General features: G+C 49.4%; 1 protein-coding gene across 2 annotated transcripts in view; it reads left to right on the top strand.

Moving 5' to 3' along the window:
• Nucleotides 1-3,335: 3,335 nt before the first annotated feature.
• LOC129713974 (epidermal growth factor receptor kinase substrate 8-like protein 1) overlaps nt 3,336-24,295 on the top strand; it is a 50,216-nt gene continuing 29,256 nt past the window's right edge. Inside the window, exons 1-4 of one of the 2 annotated variants that reach the window (XM_055663411.1) lie at nt 3,336-3,495; nt 12,233-12,310; nt 18,317-18,354; nt 23,766-23,830. In XM_055663411.1, the coding sequence (XP_055519386.1) occupies nt 12,267-12,310; nt 18,317-18,354; nt 23,766-23,830 (147 nt within the window). In that variant the 5' untranslated portion in view covers nt 3,336-3,495; nt 12,233-12,266. Of the gene's footprint in view, nt 3,496-12,232; nt 12,311-18,316; nt 18,355-21,619; nt 21,763-23,765; nt 23,831-24,295 lie in introns of those variants that run through there. The other variant, XM_055663412.1, reaches the window with a different exon arrangement.

Genomic DNA, 24,295 nt, shown 5'->3' with positions numbered 1-24,295 from the left:
GCATCCTCCCCTCCAAGACCAACCTCCCATGAATCCAACTCCCAACTCCACCCCCAGGATGGAGCCAGCCCTCCTGATGAGTTTGTTGATCCTGTTGGTATCCCTGGCCTTTGCCCGCTGCCCCGGCACACGGCAGCACGAAGATGGAACCGGCCACCACCGATGTTGAAGGAGCGGAGCCTTCTCAGAAAATACAGCCGGCTCTGACCCATCTTGTGCAGGGCCCCAGCATTCCTGGACCAGTCCGGTGGAGAGGGTCAAAAACTTCAAATTCCTGGGCGTGCACATCTCTGAAGATCTCTCCTGGTCCGAGAACACTGATGCAATAATCAAGAAAGCTCATCAGCGCCTCTACTTACTGAGAAGATTACGGAGAGTCGGTTTGTCAAGGAGGACTCTCTCTAACGTCTACAGGTGCACAGTAGAGAGCATACTGACCGGTTGCATCGTGGCTTGGTTCGGCAACTTGAGCGCCCTGGAGAGGAAGAGACTACAAAAAGTAGTAAACACTGCCCAGTCCATCATCGGCTCTGACCTTCCTTCCATCGAGGGGATCTATCGCAGTCGCTGCCTCAAAAAGGCTGGCGGTATCATCAAAGACCCACACACCATCCTGGCCACACACTCATCTCCCTGCTACCTTCAGGTAGAAGGTACAGGAGCCTGAAGACTGCAACAACCAGGTTCAGGAACATCCCCACAGCCATCAGGCTATTAAACCTGGCTCGGACAAAACTCTGAACATTAATAGCCCATTATCTGTTATTTGCACTTTATCAGTTTATTTATTCATGTGTGTATATATTTATATAATGGTATATGGACACACTGATCTGTTCTGTAGTAAAGCCCTACTATGTTCTGTGTGCTGAAGCAAAGCAAGAATTTAAGAATTGTCCTATACAGGGACACATGACAATAAACTCACGTGAATCTTGAATCTTGTACCTTAGAACACGTGACATAAACTAAACTAAGTCATGATCTGCTTCCGCTGAGTTTCTCCAGCTTTTTTGTGTAACCTCATGATCTGCTTCTCTCTGCCAGGGAAGGACTCGCACCCAAATTTATCTTTCTTGACCACAAAACCCTTTTGACTTGGAATCAGTTCCTGAAAGTCACCTTCCCCTCCAGTGTCTCCCTGCGTCTCTCATTGACTGTATCTATCTCCAAGGCTGCCCATTTTTCTATGACTTGGCGGCACGCACACCCCCATCCACATTAACGGGACGGAGGTGGAACGTGTTTCTAGCTTCAGGTTCCTGGGAGTCAACATCTCCGATGACCTCTCTTGGACCCACAATACCTCAACTCTGGTCAAGAAGGCTCATCAGCGTCTCTTCTTCTTGAGGAGACTGAAGAAGGTCCATCTGTCTCCTCAGATCCTGGTGAACTTCTACCCCTGCACCATCGAGAGCATCCTTACCAACTGCATCACAGTATGGTATGGCAACTGCTCTGTCTCGACCGGAAGGCATTGCAGAGGGTGGTGAAAATTGCCCAACGTCATCACCGGTCCTCGATCGCTCCCCTCCATTGAGTCTGTCCAAAGCAAGCGCTGTCTGCGGAGGGCGCTCAGCATAGCCAAGGACTGCTCTCACCCCAACCATGGACTGTTTACCCTCCTACCATCCGGGAGGTCGAGGAACAGCTTATTTCGGCGGCTGTCACTCTACTCAACAACGTACCTCGGTGACTGCCAATCACCACACCCCCCCCCCCCTGGACCACTTATTATTATTTATTCAAAAGCTCGTTTGCTATGTCGCTCTCAAGGGAGATGCTAAATGCATTTCGTTGTCTCTGTACTGTACACTGACAAATGACATTAAAATTGAATCTGAATCTGAGTTTCAGAAAGCAATAAATATGATTGCAAAACTCACGCCCTTCTAGATCTGCATTGTGTCACGTAGGAAGAATGTGACCCTGGATCTGTGACCAAACACCCTCCCAAAAGTTTCATTCATTTGTACACCATTCTAGATCTCTTTTTCCCTGTCTCCTGACTCTGTCTGAAGAAAGGTCTCGACCAATCCATTGTCACCAGAGATGCTCCCAGACCTGTTGAGTTAATTCTGTTCCTGTCCCTTATGAACTTATGAAGACAGACAACAAAATGCTGGAGTAACTCAGCGGGGGGGGTCAGGCAGCATCAACAATCAAGTCCCACAGGGAATCCCGCATTACCCAGTCGGTTAGATCATATGGGCATGTGATAGGAGCAGAATTAGGCCATTCGGCCATCAAAGTCTACTCTGCACATCAATCATGGCTGATCTATCCCTCCCTCCCTCCCCAACCTGAGGAAGGAGAGGAGAGGAGAGGAGAGGAGGGGAGGATAGGAGAGGGAGAGGAGGAGATAGGGAAGGGAGGAGAGGGGGAATGGTGGAGAGGAGAGGAGGGAGGAGAGGAAAGAGGGGGAAGGGAGGAGAGGAGAGAGGGGGAAGGGAGGGGAGATAGGAGAGGAGAAAGGGAGGGAGAGAGGGGGAAGGGAGGGGGGAAGAGGAGAGGAGAGGAGGAGAGGGGGAATGGAGGGAGATGAGAGGGAGGAGAGGAGGGCGGAGAGGAGAGAGGGGGAAGGGAGAAGAGGAGAGGAGAGGAGGGGGAGGGGGGGATAGGAGAGGAGAGAGAGGAGAGAGGGGGAGGAGGAGGGATGAGGGGGGAGGGGGGAAGGGAGGAGATGAAAGGAGAGGAGAGGAGAGAGGGGAAAGGGAGGAGAGGAGAGGAGGGAGGAGAGGAAAGAGGGGGGGATGGAGGAGATGAGAGGGAGGGAGAGGAGAGGAGGGAGGAGAGGAGAGAGGGGGAAGGGAGAGGGGGGATAGGAGAGAGGGGGAAGGGAGGGGGGATAGGAGAGAGGGGGAAGGGAGGAGAGAGAGAGGGAGGAGAGGAGAGAGGGGGAAGGAGGAGGGGGGATAGGAGAGAGGGGGGAAGGGAGGAGATGGAGGAGATGAGAGGGAGGAGGAGAGGAGGGAGGAGAGGAAAGAGGGGGGAGGAGATGAGAGGGGGATGAGAGGGAGGAGAGGAGAGGGGGGAAGGGAGGGGAATAGGAGAGGAGAGGGAGGAGAGGGGGAAGGGGGGGGATGAGAGGAGAGGAGAGGGGGGAGGGAGGGGGAAGGGAGATGGGGGGGGAGAGGGAGGAGGAGGAGAGGAGAGGGGAGAGGGGGAAGGGAGGAGATGAAAGGAGAGGAGAGGAGAGGTGAGAAGGGAGGAGAGTGGAGGGGAGGGGAGGTGAATCTCAGCGTAGGAATGTGCCCGTAGTCACTGGAATGACAGGAACACTCAGCTAGTCGGGCGGGTCTCTGGTATTTAGCTTTCCATTATTGGCATGATCTCAGTGTGTGTTTTAAACCCACGCCCAGTGACAGACACTTACTGCCTTCACTGAGAGGAGAAGGTGAGGCGATACAGGGCGTCCGGACACTGGCGAGGAGAAGCTCATTTGCCCCTTGCCGCCTTTACATTAAATTGACAGAGGACTTCGACAATCCCAGGGTGAGTGTTACAATCTTTTTAAAAGTCACATTCCACCTCTCTCTGGAGCAAAGTATTTGGCGGTGAATTTGCCCCACTTGTAACTGACCGGGAACAGCAGCGGAGAGTTTTGTTTTGGGAGTGTTTGGGAGTTTTCCCGGAGACATTAGTGACATCAAACTGGTGGATTGTTGTACCAGTCTATCTTCTTCACTGACTTAGGAGTGGCACCTTTGTATGTGTTGATGGTTTGGAGATCTCTGATGCTGGCTGGAAGCATATTCCAATCCCTTGCTGTCTTGAAGAAAAACATCACACACTTCCACTGGTGGGACAGTCTAGGACTAGAGGCCATAGCCTCAGAATTAAAGGACGTTCCCTTGTAGGGTGGCACGGTGGTCACAGCGCCAGAGACCCGGGTTCGATCCCGACTACGGGTGCTGTCTGTACGGAGTTTGCACGTTCTCCCCGTGGATTTTCCCGAGATCTTCGGTTTCCTCATTCCAAAGACGTGCAGGTTTGTAGGCTGACTTGAAACATAGAAAATAGGTGCAGGAGTAGAGGCCATTCGGCCCTTCGAGCCTGCAGCATTCGCCATTCAATATGATCATGGCTGATCATCCAACTCAGTATCCCGTCCCTGCCTTCTCTCCATACCCCCTGATCCCTTTAGCCACAAGGGCCACATCTAACTCCCTCTTAAATATAGCCAATGAACTGTGTGGCCTCAACTACCCTCTGTGGCAGAGAATTCCACAGATTCACCACTCTCTGTGTGTGTGAAAAATGGTAAATTGTCCCTAGTGTGTGTGGGATAGTATTAATGTGTGGGGAAGGGCCTGTCTGTTTCCGCGCTGTATCTCTAATCTAAACTAAAACAAACCTTTAGGAAGGAAATGAGGAGGAAATTCTTCAGTCAGAGGGTGGCGAATCTGTGGAATTCTTTGCCAAAGAATGCTGTGGATGCCACGTCAATGCAGATTGGTAGATTCTAGATTAGTACAGGCGTCACCTGTTCAATTTCTCCAGAGATGCTGCCTGACCCGCTGAGTTTAAGATTCAAGATTCAAGAGAGTTTATTGTCATGTGTCCCTGATAGGACAATGAAATTCTTGCTTTGCTTCAGCACAACAGAACATAGTAGGCATTGACTACAGAACAGATCAGTGTGTCCATATACCATTGTATAAATATATATGACACACATGAATAAACCACACAGATCAAGTGCAAATAGATGCAGGAAGATGGTTATTAATGTTCAGAAGTTTTGTTTGAGTGGGTGATGGCTGTGGGGAAGTAGCTAATTCTGAACCTGGACGTTGCAGTCTTCAGGCTCCTGTACCTTCTACCTGAAGGTAGCAGGGAGATGAGTGTGTGTGGCCAGGATGGTGTGTGGGTCTTTGATGATGCTGCCAGCCCTTTTGAGGGCAGAAGGGACTGAGTTTTGAGTTGCTTCTGAGTCGGGATGACGTGCTGCTCGGAGGTATTGTCGTCCCTACATGTCACCCTGTAAACGTGGTGACTTCTTATCCTCGCGTGTACCGAGATACTGTGACAAATGTTTGCTTGCCTGCGAAATGCCACCTATTCATGTCACTCTATGCATGAGAACATTCAAACCAGGCGCACACAGGTTCAACAGGAATAACCACAATAAAACGCAACAACAAGGAACTGTAGATGCTACAAGTTGAATTCAATTCTGTATTGCCACCTGTGCAGTGGAGAGATAAGATTTTTTTGGCCTTCCATCCCAGCGGTGTGATTGATGTTTATGTAAGTTATGTTGTGTTGTTGTGTCTTGGGTCTATTTGTTTGTAATGTGATGTGTGGCTGCAGAAACGGCATTTTGTTTGGACCTCAAGGGGTCCAAATGACAATTAAATTGTATCTTGTATCTTGTATAAGTCATATTCAATGTGATCATGGCTGATCATCCCCAATCAGTACCCCGTTCCTGCCTTATCCCCTGACCAAGTTACAAGGTCTTCCCTCCTTTGTTCTTCTCCCCCCCCTCCCTCACCCTCCAGTTTCCCACTCCCCTGAGGGAAGGATCTCGACTCAAGATGTCACTTGATGAGAAGAACCTTTTTCACACCAGAGAGTGGTGAATCTCTGGAAACTCTCTGCCGCAGATGGGTAGTTGAGGCCCAGTTCATTGGTCTATGTTTTAAGAAGGGAGTTAGATGTGGCCCTTGTTTGGACTAAGGGGTCCAGGGGGTATGGAGAGAAGGCTTGGTACGGGATATTCAATGTGTTGGATGATCAGCCATGATCATACCCCATTTGAATGGCGGTGCAGGCTCGAAGGTCTCCCATCCTTTGTTCTCCCTACTCCTGCACCTAATTTCTGAGGATGGATTTTCTATGTCACGTATCCATGTTCTCCACATATATGCTGCCTGACCGCTGAGTTGCTCCAGCATTTCTGTGTCTCCAGCTAATATGGCCCATCTTTGTAAAGTAGGAACAGTTTTTGGAACCTCGCTCTGCAGTTGCGTTTATTGTCCCGTGTAACGAGGTACAGTGAAAAGCTTTTGTTGCGTGCTAACCAGCCAGCGGAAAGACAATACATGATTACAATCGAGCCGTCCACAGTGTACAGATACATGATAAAGGGGAATAACGTTTAGTGCAAGGTGAAGCTCGGTCGAGGATAGTCCGAGGGTCACCAATGAGGTAGATAGTAGTTCAGCACTGCTCTCTGGTTGTGGTGGGATGGTTCAGTTGCCTGATAACAGCTGGGAAGAAACTGTCCCTGACTCTGGAGTTGTGCATTTTCACACTTCTGTACCTCTTGCCTGATGGGAGAGGGGAGAAGATGGGAGTGACCGGGGTGAGAATGGTCCTTGATGATGCTGTGGCCTTGCTGAGGACAGCGTGAGGTGTAGATGGAGTCAATGGAAGGGGGGGTGGTGTGTGTGCGCATACGTGCGTGTGCGTGCATGTGTATGTATGTGTGTGTGCGCGTGTGTATGTGTGTGCATGTGTGTGCGTGTGTGCGTGTGCATGTGTGCACATATGCGTGTGTGTGTGTGTGTGTGTGCGTTTGCATGTGTGCGTGTGCCTGTGTGCGTGTGTGTGTGTGTGCGTGTGCATGTGTGCGTGTGCATGTGTGCATGTGTGCGTATGCATGTGTGCACATATGCGTGTGTGTGTGTGTGTGCGTTTGCATGTGTGCGTGTGCATGTGTGCATTTGCATGTGTGCGTGTGTGTGGGCATTGGGTCAGGATAGAAGGCAGCGTTGCCTTGTCTACCCTCCCCCCCCTTTCACTGGAGCTGTAGGTGTACCGTGCACTGCCTCACGTATCCCTGTCTCCGACGGACTCAATGTTGTGCAGACAAACAGGAGAACAAACCCACACAGCCAGCAACAACATGGCCCACTGCCACTCTTTCCAGCCTGACTGCTACATGAGCAAACATTTCCCAGGGTGTCGGAGCCATCGCAGAGTCCTGGATGTATCTATAAGATTGGAAAGACTAGGCTTGTATTCACCGGAGTTTAGAAGGATGAGGGGAGATCTTATAGAAACATATAAAATTATAAAAGGACTGGACAAGCTAGATGCAGGAAAAATGTTCCCTATGTTGGGCGAGTCCAGGACCAGGGGCCACACACAGTCTTAGAATAAAGGGGAGGTCATTTAAGACTGAGGTGAGAAAAAACTTTTTCACCCAGAGAGTTGTGTGAATTTGTGGAATTCCCTGCCACAGAGGGCAGTGGAGGCCAAGTCACTGGATGGATTTAAGAGAGAGTTAGATAGAGCTCTAGGGGCTAGTGGAGTCAAGGGATATGGGGAGAAGGCAGGCACGGGTTATTGATAGGGGACGATCAGCCATGATCACAATGAATGGCGGTGCTGGCTCGAAGGGCCGAATGGCCTCCTCCTGCGCCTATTTTCTATGTTTCTATGTCTGAGGGCAGCACAGTGGCGCAGCGGGGTAGAGCTGCTGCCTCACAGCGTCAGAGACCCTGGGTTGATCCTGTACGGCTGTTTGCACGTTCTCCCGTGACCAGCGTGGGTTTTGTCCGGGTCATCCAGATTCCTTCTGTGTGTTGTGTGTGTGTGTGTGTGTGTGTGTGTGTCTGTGTCTGTGTCTGTGTGTCTGTGTCTGTGTGTCTGTGTGTGTGTGTGTCTCAGTGTGTGTGTGTGTGTGTGTCTCAGTGTGTGTGTGTGTGTGTGTCAGTGTGTGTGTGTGTGTCTCAGTGTGTGTGTGTGTGTCTGTGTGTGTCAGTGTCAGTGTGTGTGTGTGTCTGTGTGGCTCTGGTCGGCAAGTACTCGGTATCTCCAAACTAAACTAAAGATAATGGAACATCCCTTCAGCCCAACTTGCCCGCAACATGTCCCAGCTACACTAGTCCCACCAGCCTGTGTTTGGTCCAAATCCATCCAAACCTGTCCTATCCATGTACCTGTCTAACTGTTTCTTAAACGATGGGATAGTCCCAGCCTCAACTACCTCCTCTGGCAGCTCGTTCCATACACCCACCACCCTATGTGTGAAAAAGTTACCCCTCAGATTCCTATCAAATCTTCTCCCCTTCACCTTGAACCCGTGTCCTCTGGTCCACGATTCCCCTACTCTGGGTGAGAGACTCTACCCGATCTATTCCTCTCATGATTTTGTACGCAAAGATCGTTGTCGAGCCGTAGCCATGGCAACGAGATGGGGAACACGGAGATGAGGGGAGTGGCGGAATGGGTGACTCATTGTCCAAGCCTCTGTCGCTGTTGGGCGATCGCTGAGCAGCCCGTGTGGTGTTAGGCCAGCAAGGCAGACACTCCCAGTGCCTGGACCCTCATCAGCCCTCAAACATGCCCCAAGAACAGATAGTCATAGAGTGATACAGTGTGGAAACAGCCCATCTAGCCAACACCGGCCAACATGTCCCAGCTACACTAGTCCCACCTGCCAACATTTGCCCCTTAACCCTCCAATCCTGTCCTAACAGTCTGAAGAAGGGTTTCGGCCCGAAACGTTGCCTATTTCCTTCCCTCCATAGATGCTGCTGCACCCGCTGAGTATCTCCAGCTTTTTTGTGTACCTGTCCTATCCATGTATCTGTTTCTCAAACTTTGGGATAGTCCCAGCATCAACTACCTCCTCTGGCAGCTCGTTCCATACACCACCTTCTGTGTGAAAAATGTACCCCTCAAGTTCTTACTAAATCTTTCCCCCTCACCTTAAACCTCCAGTATGTCCTCTGGTCCTCGATTCCCCTACTCTGGGCAAGAGACTCTGTGCATCTACCCAATCTATTCCTCTCATGATTTTATACACCTCTATAAGATCACCCCCGCATCCTCCTGCGCTCCAAGGAATAGAGTCCCAGCCTAATCATATAATCATATAATCATATAACCATATAACCATATAACCATATAACAATTACAGCACGGAAACAGGCCATCTCGGCCCTACAAGTCCGTGCCGAACAAATTTTTTTCCCCTTAGTCCCACCTGCCTGCACTCATACCATAACCCTCCATTCCCTTCTCATCCATATGCCTATCCAATTTATTTTTAAATGATACCAATGAACCTGCCTCCACCACTTCCACTGGAAGCTCATTCCACACCGCCGCCACTCTCTGAGTAAAGAAGTTCCCCCTCATATTACCCCTAAACTTCTGCCCCTTAATTCTGAAGTCATGTCCTCTTGTTTGAATCTTCCCTACTCTCAGTGGGAAAAGCTTATCCACGTCAACTCTGTCTATCCCTCTCATCATTTTAAAGACCTCTATCAAGTCCCCCCTTAACCTTCTGCGCTCCTGAGAATAAAGACCTAACTTATTCAACCTATCTCTGTAACTTAGTTGTTGAAACCCAGGCAACATTCTAGTAAATCTCCTCTGTACTCTCTCTATTTTGTTGACAAATCAACCTCTCCCTCTCAACCTCTCCCTGTAGCTCACACCCTCTAGTCCTGGCAACATCTGCATCAACATTGGCATGCGGATGAAGAAACTGCAGATGGTGGTTTAAATCCCCCCCCCCCCGAGATCGGTCTGAAGAAGGGTCTCGACCCGAAACATCACCCATTCCTTCTCTCCAGAGATGCTGCCTGTCCCGCTGAGTTACTCCAGCTACTTTTTTTATCCATTCCTTCCCCACACATAGAAAAACATAGAAAACATAGAAATTAGGTGCAGGAGTAGGCCATTCGGCCCTTCGAGCATCTGCACCGCCATTTAATATGATCATGGCTGATCATCCAACTCAGTATCCCGTACCTGCCTTCTCTCCATACCCTCTGATCCCCTTGGCCACAAGGGCCACATCTAACTCCCTCTTAAATCTAGCCAATGAACTGGCCTCAACTACCCTCTGTGGCAGAGAGTTCCAGAGATTCACCACTCTCTGTGTGAAAAAAGTTCTTCTCATCTCGGTTTTCTTCTCACCCCTTGTCCTGGACTTCCCCAACATCGGGAGCAATCTTCCTGCATCTAGCCTGTCCAACCCCTTAAGAATTTTGTAAGTTTCTATAAGATCCCCTCTCAATCTCCTAAATTTGCAGAACTAACCTAGATGATGTCAATGCCCATCTTCAAGGCTCAATGCTTCATGTTTGATCCAAGCGTGTCCCACAGCTCCTTGATTTACCAAATCTGTGGATAATGAATCAATTAATGAATCTGACCGGGCTACCTATAAATAGCTGGATTCTGTTTACCGGTTTGAGATTTGCATCAGAGGAAATAGCGAACAGGAGCTGCAGGATTGGACATCAGGAATCACACAAACAACTATGCATTTCATGTAGGATAAAGTCATAAATATGACAGGCCATTCGGCCCTTCTCTGTCACCCAATCACAGCTGATCTATCTCTCCCTCCTAACCCCATTCTCCTGCCTTCTCCACATAACACCCACACTAATCAAGAATCTATCTATCTCTGCCTTAAATCTGTTATTTGCACTTTATCAGTTTATTTATTCATGTGTGTGTGTATATTTATATTATGGTATATGGACACACTGATCTGTTCTGTAGTAAATGCCGTCTGTGTTCTGTTGTGCTGAAGCAAAGCAAGAATTTCATTGTCCTATACAGGGACACATGACAATAAACTCACTTGAACTTGAACTAGAACTTCTCCCCGTAACCTCTGACACCCGTACTAATCAAGAATCTGTCTATCTCTGCGTTAAAAATACCCATTGACTTGTGGCCTCCACAGCCGTCTGTGGCAATGAGTCCCACAGATTCACCACCCTCTGACTGAAGAAATTCATCCTCATCTCCTTCTTAAAGGAACCTCCTTTTATTCTGGAGCTGTGGCCTCTCTGATCCTCGACTCTCCCACTGGTGGAAGAATGTACAAGGTCTGTAATGAGAAGTGCCGTAGTCAGGATCAAACCAGGCTCTCTGAAGCCACAGAGTGCTGGAGTAACTCAGTGGGTCAGGCAGCATCTGTGGAGAACATGGATAGGTGACGTTTCACAGAGTGCTGGAGTAACTCAGCGGGTCAGGCAGCATCTATGGAGTGAAGGAAATAGGCAATGTTTCGGGCCGAAACCCTTCCGGGTTTTGGCCCGAAACGTTGCCTATTTCCAGAAGAATTTCGGACCGATACGATGCTGCTTCATTATGATGATGGACACAAAATGCTGGAGTAACTCAGCGGGTCAGGCAGCATCTGTGGAGAACATGGACAACAGGTGACCTTGCCCGATACAGTGTCACCTGGTTGGGACCAGTAGACTTTAGAGATACAGCGCGGAAACAGACCCTCCGTGGGTAGTCCATGCCCACTACCGATCACCCCACACGCTAACACTATCCTACACACACACTAGGAACAATTTACATTTACACCAAGCCAATTAACCTACAAACCTGTACGTCTTTGGAGTGTGGGAGGAAACCGGAGCACCCGGAGAAAACCCACGCTGGTCACGGGGAGAACGTGCAAACTCAGTACAGACAGCGCCCGTGGTCAGGATCGAACCCGTGTCTCTGGCGCTGTGAGGCAGCAGCTCTACCCGCTGCGCATAGTGGAGCTACCTTCGTGTTGAGAACAAACAACCTCATTCTGCTCCTATTGCTAATGACCTGGGATGTCCTGGGATGTCAGGACTGTCTTATGAAGAAAGACTGGATAGACTTGGTTTATACTCTCTAGAATTTAGGAGATTGAGAGGGGATCTTATAGAAACTTACAAAATTCTTAAGGGGTTGGACAGGCTAGATGCAGGAAGATTGTTCCCGATGTTGGGGAAGTCCAGGACAAGGGGTCACAGCTTAAGGATAAGGGGGAAATCCTTTAAAACCGAGATGAGAAGAACTTTTTTCACACAGAGAGTGGTGAATCTCTGGAACTCTCTGCCACAGAGGGTAGTTGAGGCCACAGTTCATTGGCTATATTTAAGTTAGATGTGGCCCTTGTGGCTAAGGGGATCAGAGGGTATGGAGAGAAGGCAGGTACGGGATACTGAGTTGGATGATCAGCCATGATCATATTGAATGGCGGTGCAGGCTCAAAGGGCCGAATGGCTTACTCCTGCACCTAATTTCTATGTTTCTATGTTTCTATGTTTCTATGACCTCTGTAACTTGCCCCCTCGTGTGTGGGGAGTGGATGGGGAAGTGGGATAATGCTTGCGGGCATCATCAATGGCAGCGTTTTCCGTGGGCAGGGAGGAGGCTGACACTGTATCGTGCTGCAACGTGCTGCGGTTGCTATGGAATCATTCACCATTCCCTCTCCATCTTAACGCCTTTTTGTTCATTGTTTTTCCCTCAGCGTTTGTGGCCAGTCGCCAAGAACTCGGCCAGGCATGAGCTACAGGTCGCAAGATCGAGGAAGCACGCTCCCATATGGGTAGGTGGCAAGGGCGGGCATCAGAAAATATTTACACTGTACCTGGCTGCAGCTGGGGCTGGCACGGTGGGTAGAATTACCGCCTCACCGCGCCAGAGACCCGGGTTCGATCCCGACTACGGGCGCTGTCTGTGCTGGGTTTCTCCGGGTGCTCCGGTTTCCTCCCACACACTCCTAAGACGTGTTTAAGAAGGAACTGTGCAGATGCTGGAAAATCGAAGGTAGACAAAAATGCTGGAGAAACTCAGCGGGTGCAGCAGCATCTGTGGAGCGAAGGAAATAGGCAACGTTTCTGCCCGAATATGAACCATTTCAGCAAATAGGCAACGTTTCGGGCCGAAAAGGGCCTATTTCCTTCGCTACATAGATGCTGAGACACTCCTAAGACATACAGTTTGTAGGTTAATTGGCTTCAGTAAAATGAAAATTGTCGTGCAAGATAGTGTTAGTGTGCGGGGATCGCTGGTCGGCACGGACCCCTTGGGCCGAAGGGCCTGTTTCCGCGCTGTATCTCTTAATGCAAGATACTGTGTCGGGTGTAACATGAATTTGGAATGTTGCAAGAACAGACTCCAGGATGTTCTTAATGCAGTCGGCCTTGTGACATAGGCAAGAGTGGACTCATAAATCATCCAGATTAGTTTAGTTTAGGAGATGGAAGGGCCAGCACGGAAACAGGCCCTTCGGCCCACCGAGTCCATGCCGACCTTCTCACTAGTTCCATGTTATCCCACTTTCCCATCCACTCCCTACACACGAGGGGGCAGGTTACAGAGGGCCAATTGTAAGGTCATTAGTAATAGGAGCAGAATGAGGCCATTCGGCCCATCAAGTCTACTCTGCCATTCAATCATGGCTGATCTATCTCTCCCTCCTAACCCCATTCTCCTGCCTTCTCCCCATAGCCCCTGACACCCGCACTAATCAAGAATCTATCTATCCCTACCTTAAAAATATCCACTGACTTGTGGCCTCCACAGCCGTCTGTGGCAAAGAATTCCACAGATTCACCACCCTCTGGCTAAAGAGAATCCTCCTCATCTCCTTCCTAATGGTACGTCCTTTAATTCTGAGGCTGTGCCCTCTAGTCCTAGACTCTCCCACTAGTGGAAACATCCTCTCCACATCCACTCGATCCAGGCCTTTCTCTAGGCCTTGTTCAGAGGAAGGTGTGTCATAAGGTCGTGAGTGGTAGGAGCAGCATTAGGCCATTCGGCCCATCAAGTCTACTCCGCCATTCAATCGTGGCTGATCTATCTCTCCCTCCTAATCCCAATTCTCCTGCCTTCTCCCCGTAACCCCTAACAACTGGGACATTGTTTTTGCACAGAAGGTAGTGGGTGCCTGGAAGGTGATGGTGGAGGTTTACGGAGGCAGATGTGGAGTTTAGATTTGTGTCACGGACAACACAGACATTGTGGACCGAAGGGCCTGCTCCTAAGCCGTGCTGTTCCACGTTGCCCCTTTGGACATTGTCCCTACTTTCACATCTCTGGGGAGAAGGAATTGATGACGTTTCGGGACAGTCTGAAGAAGGGTCTCGACCCGAAACGTCTCCCGTTCCTTCTCTCCAGAGATGCTGCCTGTCCCGCTGAGTTACTCCATAGAGCAGTACAGCATAGGACCAGGCTCTTTGGCCCACAATGTCCGTGACGTCAGGTTAAACCGATCTCCTGTGCCTCCACATGAGCTACAAGCCTCCACTTCCCCCTGTATCCAAGTGGCTGCCCACCAGCCTCTTTAAAGTGAGTTAGTGGGATGTTTCAGCGCCTGAGAGCCACCGCCTTTGTTTACATAATGAATCACTGCCCTTCAAAGGTAACGCCAGCGTGCAGCATTTCCAGGTGTTGCCGATTTAAGCACAGGCCTCAGTTTGGGTTCAGTGTTGGCACCACACTCTGCAAGGCCCCACGATGGTGGGCATTGGGTATCGTAGAGGGAGAGAGGGTTAAAGCATGGCAGACACACACGCACACGCACACAGACACAGACACACACACACACAGACACACACACATGCGCACACACACACAGACACAGACACACACACACAGACACACACGCACACGCGCACACACACAGACACACACACACACACACACGCACACACACACACACACACACAGACACACACAATATACACACGCACATACATATATACACACACACACATATATATATACACACACACATATATACACACACACATATATACACACACACACACACACACACAAACATATACACACCCACACACACACACACACACACACACACACACCTGCCGGCCAGGACAATGGGCATTGTGAGGCGTCACCTCCCCCCACCCAAGATAAACCTGGCCTCTGTTACTTCAGCAGCAAATACCTGAACTGTGTTGTCAGCAAAGCCTTGGCCAAAGGCCCAGTTTCAAGGCCAGGGGCGAGTTGCATCAGTAAAACCAGTTTAGATCCTCGTGCATCTGTCTGTGACTTGCTTGCTGCACTTGTCACCGTGTGTCGTTAGGGAGGGAGGGAGCTTGGCAACAGCGCTGGCTCCTCACGGAATGTCGGCACCTCTCGCTGGCCTGGCTGTACAGTTCCTTACCCGAAACGTCACCCATTCCTTCCCTCCGGAGATATAACCATATAACCATATAACAATTACAGCACGGAAACAGGCCATCTCGGCCCTACAAGTCCGTGCCGAACAAATTTTTTTTCCCCTTAGTCCCACCTGCCTGCACTCATACCATAACCCTCCATTCCCTTCTCATCCATATGCCTATCCAATTTATTTTTAAATGATACCAATGAACCTGCCTCCACCACTTCCACTGGGAGCTCATTCCACACCGCCACCCACTCTCTGAGTAAAGAAGTTCCCCCTCATGTTACCCCTAAACTTCTGTCCCTTAATTCTGAAGTCATGTCCTCTTGTTTGAATCTTCCCTATTCTCAAAGGGAAAAGCTTGTCCACATCAACTCTGTCTATCCCTCTCATCATTTTAAAGACCTCTATCAAGTCCCCCCCCTTAACCTTCTGCGCTCCAGAGAATAAAGACCTCTGCTGCCTGTCCCACTGAGTTACTCCAGCGTTTTGTGTGTGTCTATCCTGGGTTTAAACCAGCATCTGCAGTTCTTCCCCGCACATTCTGTGCTGTAAAGTGCATGGGCTGTTGAAACAATTTAGACTGTGACTAAACATTGCTAATTGACTCAATAAGAAGGAAATTAAACCCTTAACCAGTCTAACCGCCTGTTTTACATGTCACCACCTCCCTGGTCTGATGCAGGAGTTCAGGCTTGCCCAGGCAGTGGGACATTCTGTACTAGACAATAGACAATAGGTGCAGGAGTAGAGGCCATTCGGCCCTTCATAGAAACATAGAAAACATAGAAATTAGGTGCAGGAGTAGGCCATTCGGCCCTTCGAGCCTGCACCGCCATTCAATATGATCATGGCTGATCATCCAACTCAGTATCCCGTACCTGCCTTCTCTCCATACCCCCTGATCCCCTTAGCCACAAGGGCCACATCTAACTCCCTCTTAAATATAGCCAATGAACTGGCCTCAACTACCCTCTGTGGCAGAGAGTTCCAGAGATTCACACTCTCTCTGCGTGAAAAAAAGTTCTTCTCATCTCGGTTTTAAAGGATTTCCCCTTTATCCTTAAGCTGTGACCCCTTGTCCTGGACTTCCCTAACATCGGGAACAATCTTCCTGCATCTAGCCTGTCCAACCCCTTAAGAATTTTGTAAGTTTCTATAAGATCCCCTCTCAATCTTCTAAATTCTAGAGAGTATTAACCAAGTAGGCCATTCGGCCCTTCGAGCCAGGGGACGTTGCCCAGAGGACTGGAAACCGGCTCACATTCTGATCGAGTCACAAAGCCCTTCGGCCCATCTTGCCCACCCCCACCATGACATGCAGGTACAGAATTCTGTGTGAAAACGCACCCACCTCCAGATTCAGACACCTCCAGTTTCTTCCCAGCTGTTATCAGGCAACTGAACCATCCTACCACAACCTGAGAGCAGTGCTGAACTACTATCTACCTCATTGGTGACCCTCGGACTATCCTTAAGAACTGCAGATGCTAGAAAAATCGAAGGTAGACAAAAATGCTGGAGAAACTCAGCGGGCGAGGCAGCATCTATGGAGCGAAGGAATGGGTGACGTTTCGGATCGAGACCTATTTCCTTCGCTCCATAGATGCTGCCTCGCCCGCTGAGTTTCTCCAGCATTTTTGTCTGCCTCAGACTATGTTTGATCAGGTTTTACTGGTATTATCTTGCAACGAACATTATTCCCTTATCATGTATCTGTGCACTGTGAATGGCTCGATTGTAATCGTGTGTGTGTGGTCTTTCCGCTGACTGGTTAGCCCGCAACAGAAGCTTTTCTCTGTGACAATAAACTAAACTGAAACTGAAACATTCCCGATTCCCCTTCTCTAGGTAAAAGACTTTGTGCATTCTCCGGTCTCAACCCGAAACGTCACGTCTTCCTTGTCTCCAGAGATACTGTCTGAGCCACTGAGTTACTCCAGCTTTTTGTGGCTATCTTTTTTATTCTCCTCAAGACTTTAGAAACCTCTCTAAGATCATCCATCATCCTCCTGCGCTCCAAAGAATAAAGTCCTAGCCTGCCCAACCTCTCCCTGTAGCTCAGGCCCTCAAGTTCGTAAGTGATAGGAGCAGAATTAGGCCATTCGGCCCATCAAGTCTACTCCGCCATTCAATCGTGGCTGACCTATCTTTCCCTCTCAACCCCATTCTCCTGCCTTCTACCTGTAACCCCTGACACCCACACTAATCAAGATTCTAGCTATCTCTGCCTTAAAAATATCCACGGATTTGGCCCAGTGCCAACCTTCTTGTAAATCTTCTCTGCACTCATTTTCTTGCCCAGAAATGGGGGAATCGAGAAGCAGAGAGGTCATAGGTTTAAGGTGAGGGGGGTGGGGGGGGGGGGGGGGGGGAGATTGTCTTAAGAACCTGAGGGGTAAAATTTTTCACACAAAGGGTAGTGGGTGTAAGGAACAAGCTGCCAGAAGTGGTAGTCGAGAAAATGTTCTGAAGAAACAGACAGGTACATGGATATGACAGGTTTAGAGGGATATGGGGCAAAAGCAGGCAGGTGGGACTAGTGTAGATGGGGCATGTTGGGCTGAAGGGCCTGTTTCCACGCTGTATCACTGTGTCTCTGTGTCTCTGTGTCTCTGTGTCTCTCTGTCTCTGTCTCTGTGTGTCTCTGTGACTGTGACTGTGTCTCTGCGTCTCTCTGTCTCTCTGTCTCTGTAACTCTGTGTGTCTCTCTGTCCCTCTGTGACTCTGTGACTCTGCGTCTCTGCGTCTCTGCGTCTCTGTGTCTCTGTCCCTCTGTCTCTCTGTCACTCTGTCACTCTGTCACTCTGTCCCTCTGTCTCTCTGTCTCTCTGTCTCTGTAACTCTCTGACTCTGTGCCTCTGTCCCTCTGTCCCTCTGTCCCTCTGTCCCTCTGTCCCTCTGTCCCTCTGTGCCTCTGTCCCTCTGTCCTTCTGTCTCTGTGCCTCTGTGCCTCTGTCCCTCTGTCCCTCTGACTCTGTGCCTCTGTCTCTCTGTCTCTGTGTCTCTCTGTCTCTGTCCCTCTGTCCCTCTGTCTCTGTAACTCTGTGACTCTGTGTCTCTGTCCCTCTCTGTCTCTCTGTCTCTCTGTCTCTCTGTGTCTCTGTCTCTCTGTGTCTCTCTGTCTCTGTCTCTCTGTGTCTCTGTGTCTCTGTGTCTCTCTGTCTCTCTGTCTCTCTGTCTCTCTGTCTCTGTGTCTCTCTGTCTCTCTGTCTCTCTGTCTCTCTGTCTCTCTGTCTCTCTGTCTCTGCCTCTGTGTGTCTGTGTCTGTGACTCCACAACACACCCTAGGACGTCACGACCTTACTGACACCTTGTAAAGTGCCACGAGTGGATAGAGAAGAGACATGTGACATAATAGAACATTTAAGGTTCCACTGATTTCCTCAATAATTTTATTTGTTTTTCACTTTGCAGCGATCGGCTTTTGAAACCGACCGGCCGGTCGATCTACGGTGAGTGGCTTCTCCCTCTCCCCTCTAACTGTTGTCCATGAGTAAACACGAAACATAGACAATAGGTGCAGGAGTAGAGGCCATTCGGCCCTTCGAGCCTGCACCGCCATTCAATATGATCATGGCTGATCATCCAACTCAGTATCCTGCTTTTTCCCCATTTCCCTTGATTCCGTTAGCCCTAAGAGCTAAATCTAACTCTCTCTTGAAAACATCTAGTGAATCGGCCTCCACTGCCTTCTGTGGCAGAGAATTCCACAGATTCACAACTCTCTGGGTGGAAAAGTTGTTTCCTTATCTCAGTCCTAAATGGCCGACCCCTTATTCTTGTGTGTGACCCCTGGTTCTGGACTCCCCCCAACATCAGGAACATTTTCCCTGCATCTAGCCTGTCCAATCCCTTAAATTTTTTATATGTTTCTATAAGATCTCCTCTCATCCTTCTAAACTCCAGGGAATACAAGCCCAGTCGACCCAGTCTTTCATTAAATAGTGGGTGAGGCTGGCTCTCTGGGAGTGAAGGGGAATGTACGGTATGAACATTGATTTCTCCAAATAACCCTTGCATCCCCCTCTCTCTCTCCGTCCCCCCACCCTCGTTGTTTCACTGTCCTCCTGATTAATTTTACTGTTTGTCTGCCTCGTTGTCACCTTCCCCTCAGGGGAACAGGCCGTTCGTTGAACATTTGGTCTTTGCATCGCTGTATGTTGCACACTTACAGGCCAGTCTTTGCACTCTTGTGCGTTGCACACTCACAGGTTGGTCCTTGCATGGTTGTGTCCCACATCTTGGCATTGTTGTGTATGCACACTTACATGTGGGTGTATGCATAGTTATGCTTTTCACACTCACATGTTGGTTTATGCATAGCTGTGCTTTGCACACTCGCATGTTGGTGTATGCATAGTTATGCTTTTCACACTTACATGTTGGTTTATGCATAGCTGTGCTTTGCATACTCACACTTTGTTTTATGCATAGTTGTGCTTTGCACACTCAAGTGTTGGTGCATGCATAGTTGTGCTTTGCACACTTACATGTGGGTTTATGCATTGTTGTGCTTTGCACACTCGTGTGTTGGTGTATGCATAGTTGTGCTTTGCACACTCAAGTGTTGGTGTACGCGTAGTTGTGCTTTGCACACTTACGTGTGGGTTTATGCAGGCAGATATTTACATGATGCTGTGCACGCTTACCGACTGGTCTTTGCACTGCTGTGATTTGCACACTTGCAGACTGGTCCTTGCCCCGTCGTGCTTCGCACACTCACAGGTTGGTCTTTGCATTGGTGTGCTGTGCACACTTGCAGGCCGGGTTTAGCACTGTTGTGATTTGCACACTTGTAGGTTGGTCTTTGCACCACGGTGTGTCGCACACTTACAGGTTGGCCCCTGCGCATGTGCAATTTGCACACTTGCCTCTGCATTGGTGTGCTTTGCACATTTATGGGTCAGTCTTTGCACTGTTGTTCTTCGCACGGTGGCGGGTCATTGTTTGCACTGTTGCACGGTTACAGATGGGACTTTGCACACTTGTTTACACACTTGTTGCCCAGGCCCTGGCTTTATCACTCCAAGGTCATTTTCTGCAGTCTGCTGTCTATTTGGTGCAGCTGCCTGTCTGACTGCCAGAGGCTGCCCTCAAGCAGATCATCAGAATTGTCAATAGACACAAAATGCTGGAGTAACTCAGAAGGACAGGCAGCATTCTCTCTGGAGAGAAGGAATGGGTGACGTTTCGGGTCGAGACACTTCTTCAGCCAGAAAAAACTGCAGGAAAGGGAACCGAGAGATATATAGACGGTGATGTGGAGAGAGGTAGCACAATGAATGAAATATATGCAAAAAATGTAACAATGGTAAAGGAAATAGGCCATTGTTAGTTAGCTGTGTGGTGGGTGAGAACAAGAAGCTGGTGGGACAGGTGGGGGAGGGAATGCTGGGGTAAATCAATATTCAAACCACTAGGCTGGAAGCTGCCCAAGCAAAATATGAGATGCTGTTCCTCCAGTCTGATCACTGATCGTCCGACTGATAAGTGTGCAAAAACACATCAGAAACAACGGCTGTTTGAATCCTAAGAGAGACACAAAAAGCTGGAATAACTCAACGGGACAGGTAGCATCTCTGGAGAGAAGGAATGGGTGACGTTTCGGGTCGAGACCCTTCTTCAGAATGACCCAATCCCTTAAGAATGTTATATGTTTCTATAAGATCCCCTCTCATCCTTCTAAACTCCATGGGATACAAGCCCAGTCAATTCCTTCTCTCCAGAGATGTTGCCTGTCCCGCTGAGTTACTCCAGCATCTTGTGTCTATCTTCAGTGGAATTCATTGACACAGAAGGCTGTGGAGGCCAAGTCAGTGGATATATTTAAGGCAGAGATAGATAGATTCTTAATTAGTCTGGGTGTCAGGGGTTATGGGGAGAAGGCAGGAGAATGGGGTTGGGAGGGAGAGATAGATCAGCCATGATTGAATGGCAGAGTAGACTTGATGGGCCGAATGGCCTTACTAATGACCTTACAATTGGTCCTATCACTTATGGACAAGGATGGTGGGCTGGTGGAAGGAGCTGGACTGTTCTGAGACAGGAACAGAGACAGTTTCTTCCCAGCTGTTATCAGGCAACTGAACCATCCTACCACAACCAGAGAGCAGTCCTGAACTACTATCTACCTCATTGGTGACCCTCGGACTATCCTTGATCGGACTTTGCTGGCTTTACCTTGCACTAAACGTTATTCCCTTATCATGTGTATCACTCCAGGACCCTGACTGTGGACGGCTCGATTGTAATGACGTATTTATTGTCTTTCTGCTGGGACTGGTTAGCACACAACAAAAGCTTTTCACTGTACCTCGGTACACGTGACAATAAACTAAACTGAACGCTTCTGGCCAGATGTTTAGTTTAAGAAAGAACTGCAGATGCTGGAAAAATGGAAGGTAGACAGACCGAAATGCTGGAGTAACTCAGCGGGTGAGGCAGCATCTATGGAGAGAAGGAGTAGGTGACGTTTCAGGTCGAGACCCTTCTTCAGACTTCTCCAGACAATCATACACAACCCAGGTAGACGAAAACGCTGGAGAAACTCAGCGGGTGAGGCAGCATCTACGGAGCAGAGGAATTTCGCTGAGTTTCTCCAGCATTTTTGTCTGCCTTGGATTTTTCCAGCATCTGCAGTTCCTTCTTAAACATAACAACCTAGGCTGCCCGAGTGAGGCCCAAGGCACTCACAGAGTTAATCTCTAACTCGAGCCCTGCCCAGTGCAAAGAAGCAGGTGATGAAATCATTCACCTGTTAACCACTGAGAAACGTCCTACTAACTGAGTGGAGAGACAGGTTGAAGCAGCCGCGGAGAACACGGGCTTCGAGACTCTTTAAGCGCTCTATCTAGTATCAGGTAAGCGATCAAAGTCGGTCAGGGTGTGTTTAGCTCCGTGCTGGAGATCTTCCCGAGGGAGAGAGGGGGTGATTTGGAGAACCGGCGACATTGTTTTAGATGTGACCTCTTTTTGCCTGTTCGGCAGGTTAGGGTGGGGTCACCAGAAGTTAGAGAGACACACACACACACACAAAATGCTTGAGTAACTCAGCGGGGCAGGCAGCGTCTCTGGAGAGAAGGAACGGGTGGCGTTTTGGGTCGAGTCCCTTCTTCAGACTCTCCATCGTTCTGGCAACCTTTCCACCTCTAGGTGTGGGGGGTGGAGGTGGGATGGTGCGTGGAGGTGCTCCAGGAATGTCCCTGGGGGTGGGAGATTGCAACCTTCACGTGGTCCGCCCTGTTTCGACCATTGCAATTAACCTGGCGTGCACAATCAAATAAGATCAAATGGAACAAGTTGTCCTACAAGGTAGACAAAAATTGCTGGAGAAACTCGGCGGGTGCAGCAGGAGCTATGGAGCGAAGGAAACGGGCAACGTTTCGGGCCGAAACCCTTCTACAACTTTAGGCTGAAAGTTGGAAGAATTCCCTGCTCTGTGCAGCAACAGCAGAGATGTCTCGGTGAAATCTGGCCCCTGCCCCTTTCCACCGACTGTACGAGGTCTTTCCACGGAATGGAACCTGCCATTCCGGTTCCACAGCTCTGACAGTGGATGCCAAGGGCCGCTCCCCACCATGTCCCGGCCTTGTGTTCTAAGTTATCTCTCTGTCGCTAATACCTTGTAGTTAATGACAGACATACGGAGAGAGGGCGAGGGAAGGGCACCCAGGGTTTAAGAAATACTGGCCCCTTTATTGCCGTCTGTATTAGGTGAACAGTGAAGGAGAGGATGTTTCCACTAGTGGGAGAGTCTAGGACCAGAGGGCACAGCCTCAGAATTAAAGGGCGTTCCTTTAGGAAGGAGACGAGGAGGAATTTATTTTGTGGGGGGTGAATAATCAGAGGTGACTGATGAAAGAACACTTCAAAGACGTACAGGTTTGTAGGTTAATTGGCTTGGTATAATAGTAAATTGTCCCTAGTGTGTGCAGGAGAGTGTTAGTGTGCGGGGATCGCTGGTCGGCATGGATGGCAGTGAAGGCTAAGTCATTGTTTACTTTTAAGGCAGAGATAGATAGGTTCTTGATTAGTGCGGGTGTCGGGGGTATAAGGGGCTGTCCCACTTGGGCGACCTAAATGGCAAGTTTAGCAGAGTTTGAAAAGAATGACATGTTGAAAACCTCCTTCAACTATGTTGAAGACCAGCTTCAACTGTTGAAGACCTCCTTCAACTGTGTTGAAGACCAGCTTCAACTGTTGAAGACCTCCTTCAACTGTGTTGAAGACCAGCTTCAACTGGTGAAGACCTCCTTCCACCTCCTTCAACTGTTGAAGACCAGCTTCGACTAACTTTGGGAAAATTGGACACCGAATAGTGGAGTCTGAAGACGACCTTCAACCATGATGAAGACTATCTACAACTACCTACGACTAACATGCCAACCTACTACGACTAAACCTACCAGTAAAAAAAAGTATCGATTTTTTTCCATGGCGACCTTTTTTAACTCGCGGGCATTTTTTAACATAGTGAAAAAAAACCGCTGAGGCCTCGAGTACGCGGAGACCACTCTCGAGATTGAAGGAGAGTTACGAAGACCTCCTACAACCTCGTGTCGCCCATGCTGCGAGTACGAGTCGAGGGCAAACTCGCTGATTAGGTCGCCCAAGTGGGACAGGCCCTTTATGGGGAGAATGGGGTTTGGAGGGAGAGATAGATCAGCCATGATTGAATGGCGGAGTAGACTTGATGGGCCGAATGGCCTAATTCTGCTCCTAGACCTTGCGATGGTGCAGAAGGGGGCATGGTGAGCAGTGATAGGTGGTTTTACGACAGGCCCTTATCTCCAACAGACACTGCTTTGTCAGGACAATGAACTGGCCATGAATGTCCCTCAACAATTTCTGTTTTGGTTTGCAGAGCAGAGGAAGAAATACGCCAACACAAACTTCATCATGGAGGATCGCTCTCAATACCACGTCAATGTGAGTCGCCCCCCCTTTCATTCCGAAGAGCTAGAAAGGCCTCACAGTGACAAACACCCGGGTTCAGTCCCGACCTCGGGTGCTGTCGGTGCGGAGTTTGCACGCTCTCCCGGTGACCTCGTGGGTTTCCTCCGGGTGCTCTGGTTTCCTCCCACATCCCAAAGCAGACTTCAGATGTTAGACGTGCAGAGGGGAAAGAAACAGGCCCTTCGGCCCACCGAGTCCGTGCTGACCCGTGATCCCCGTACATTTAAAGCCCCGTCCCACGGTACGAGTTCATTCCAAGAGCTCTCTCGAGTTTCAAAAACAAATCAAACTCATGGTAAGCACGGAGAATGAACGTAGCGGGTACATCGGAGCTCGGGGATGTCTCTTAGCGACCCCCCCCCCCCACTCTGGGCAAAAGACTCTGTGTATCGAACCGATATATTTCCCTCATGATATTATACACCTCTATAAGATCAC

Source organism: Leucoraja erinacea, chromosome 37 (genome assembly GCF_028641065.1).
Source record: "Leucoraja erinacea ecotype New England chromosome 37, Leri_hhj_1, whole genome shotgun sequence".
NCBI lineage: Eukaryota > Metazoa > Chordata > Chondrichthyes > Rajiformes > Rajidae > Leucoraja > Leucoraja erinaceus.
This window is presented reverse-complemented; position numbering and strand designations above follow the sequence as displayed.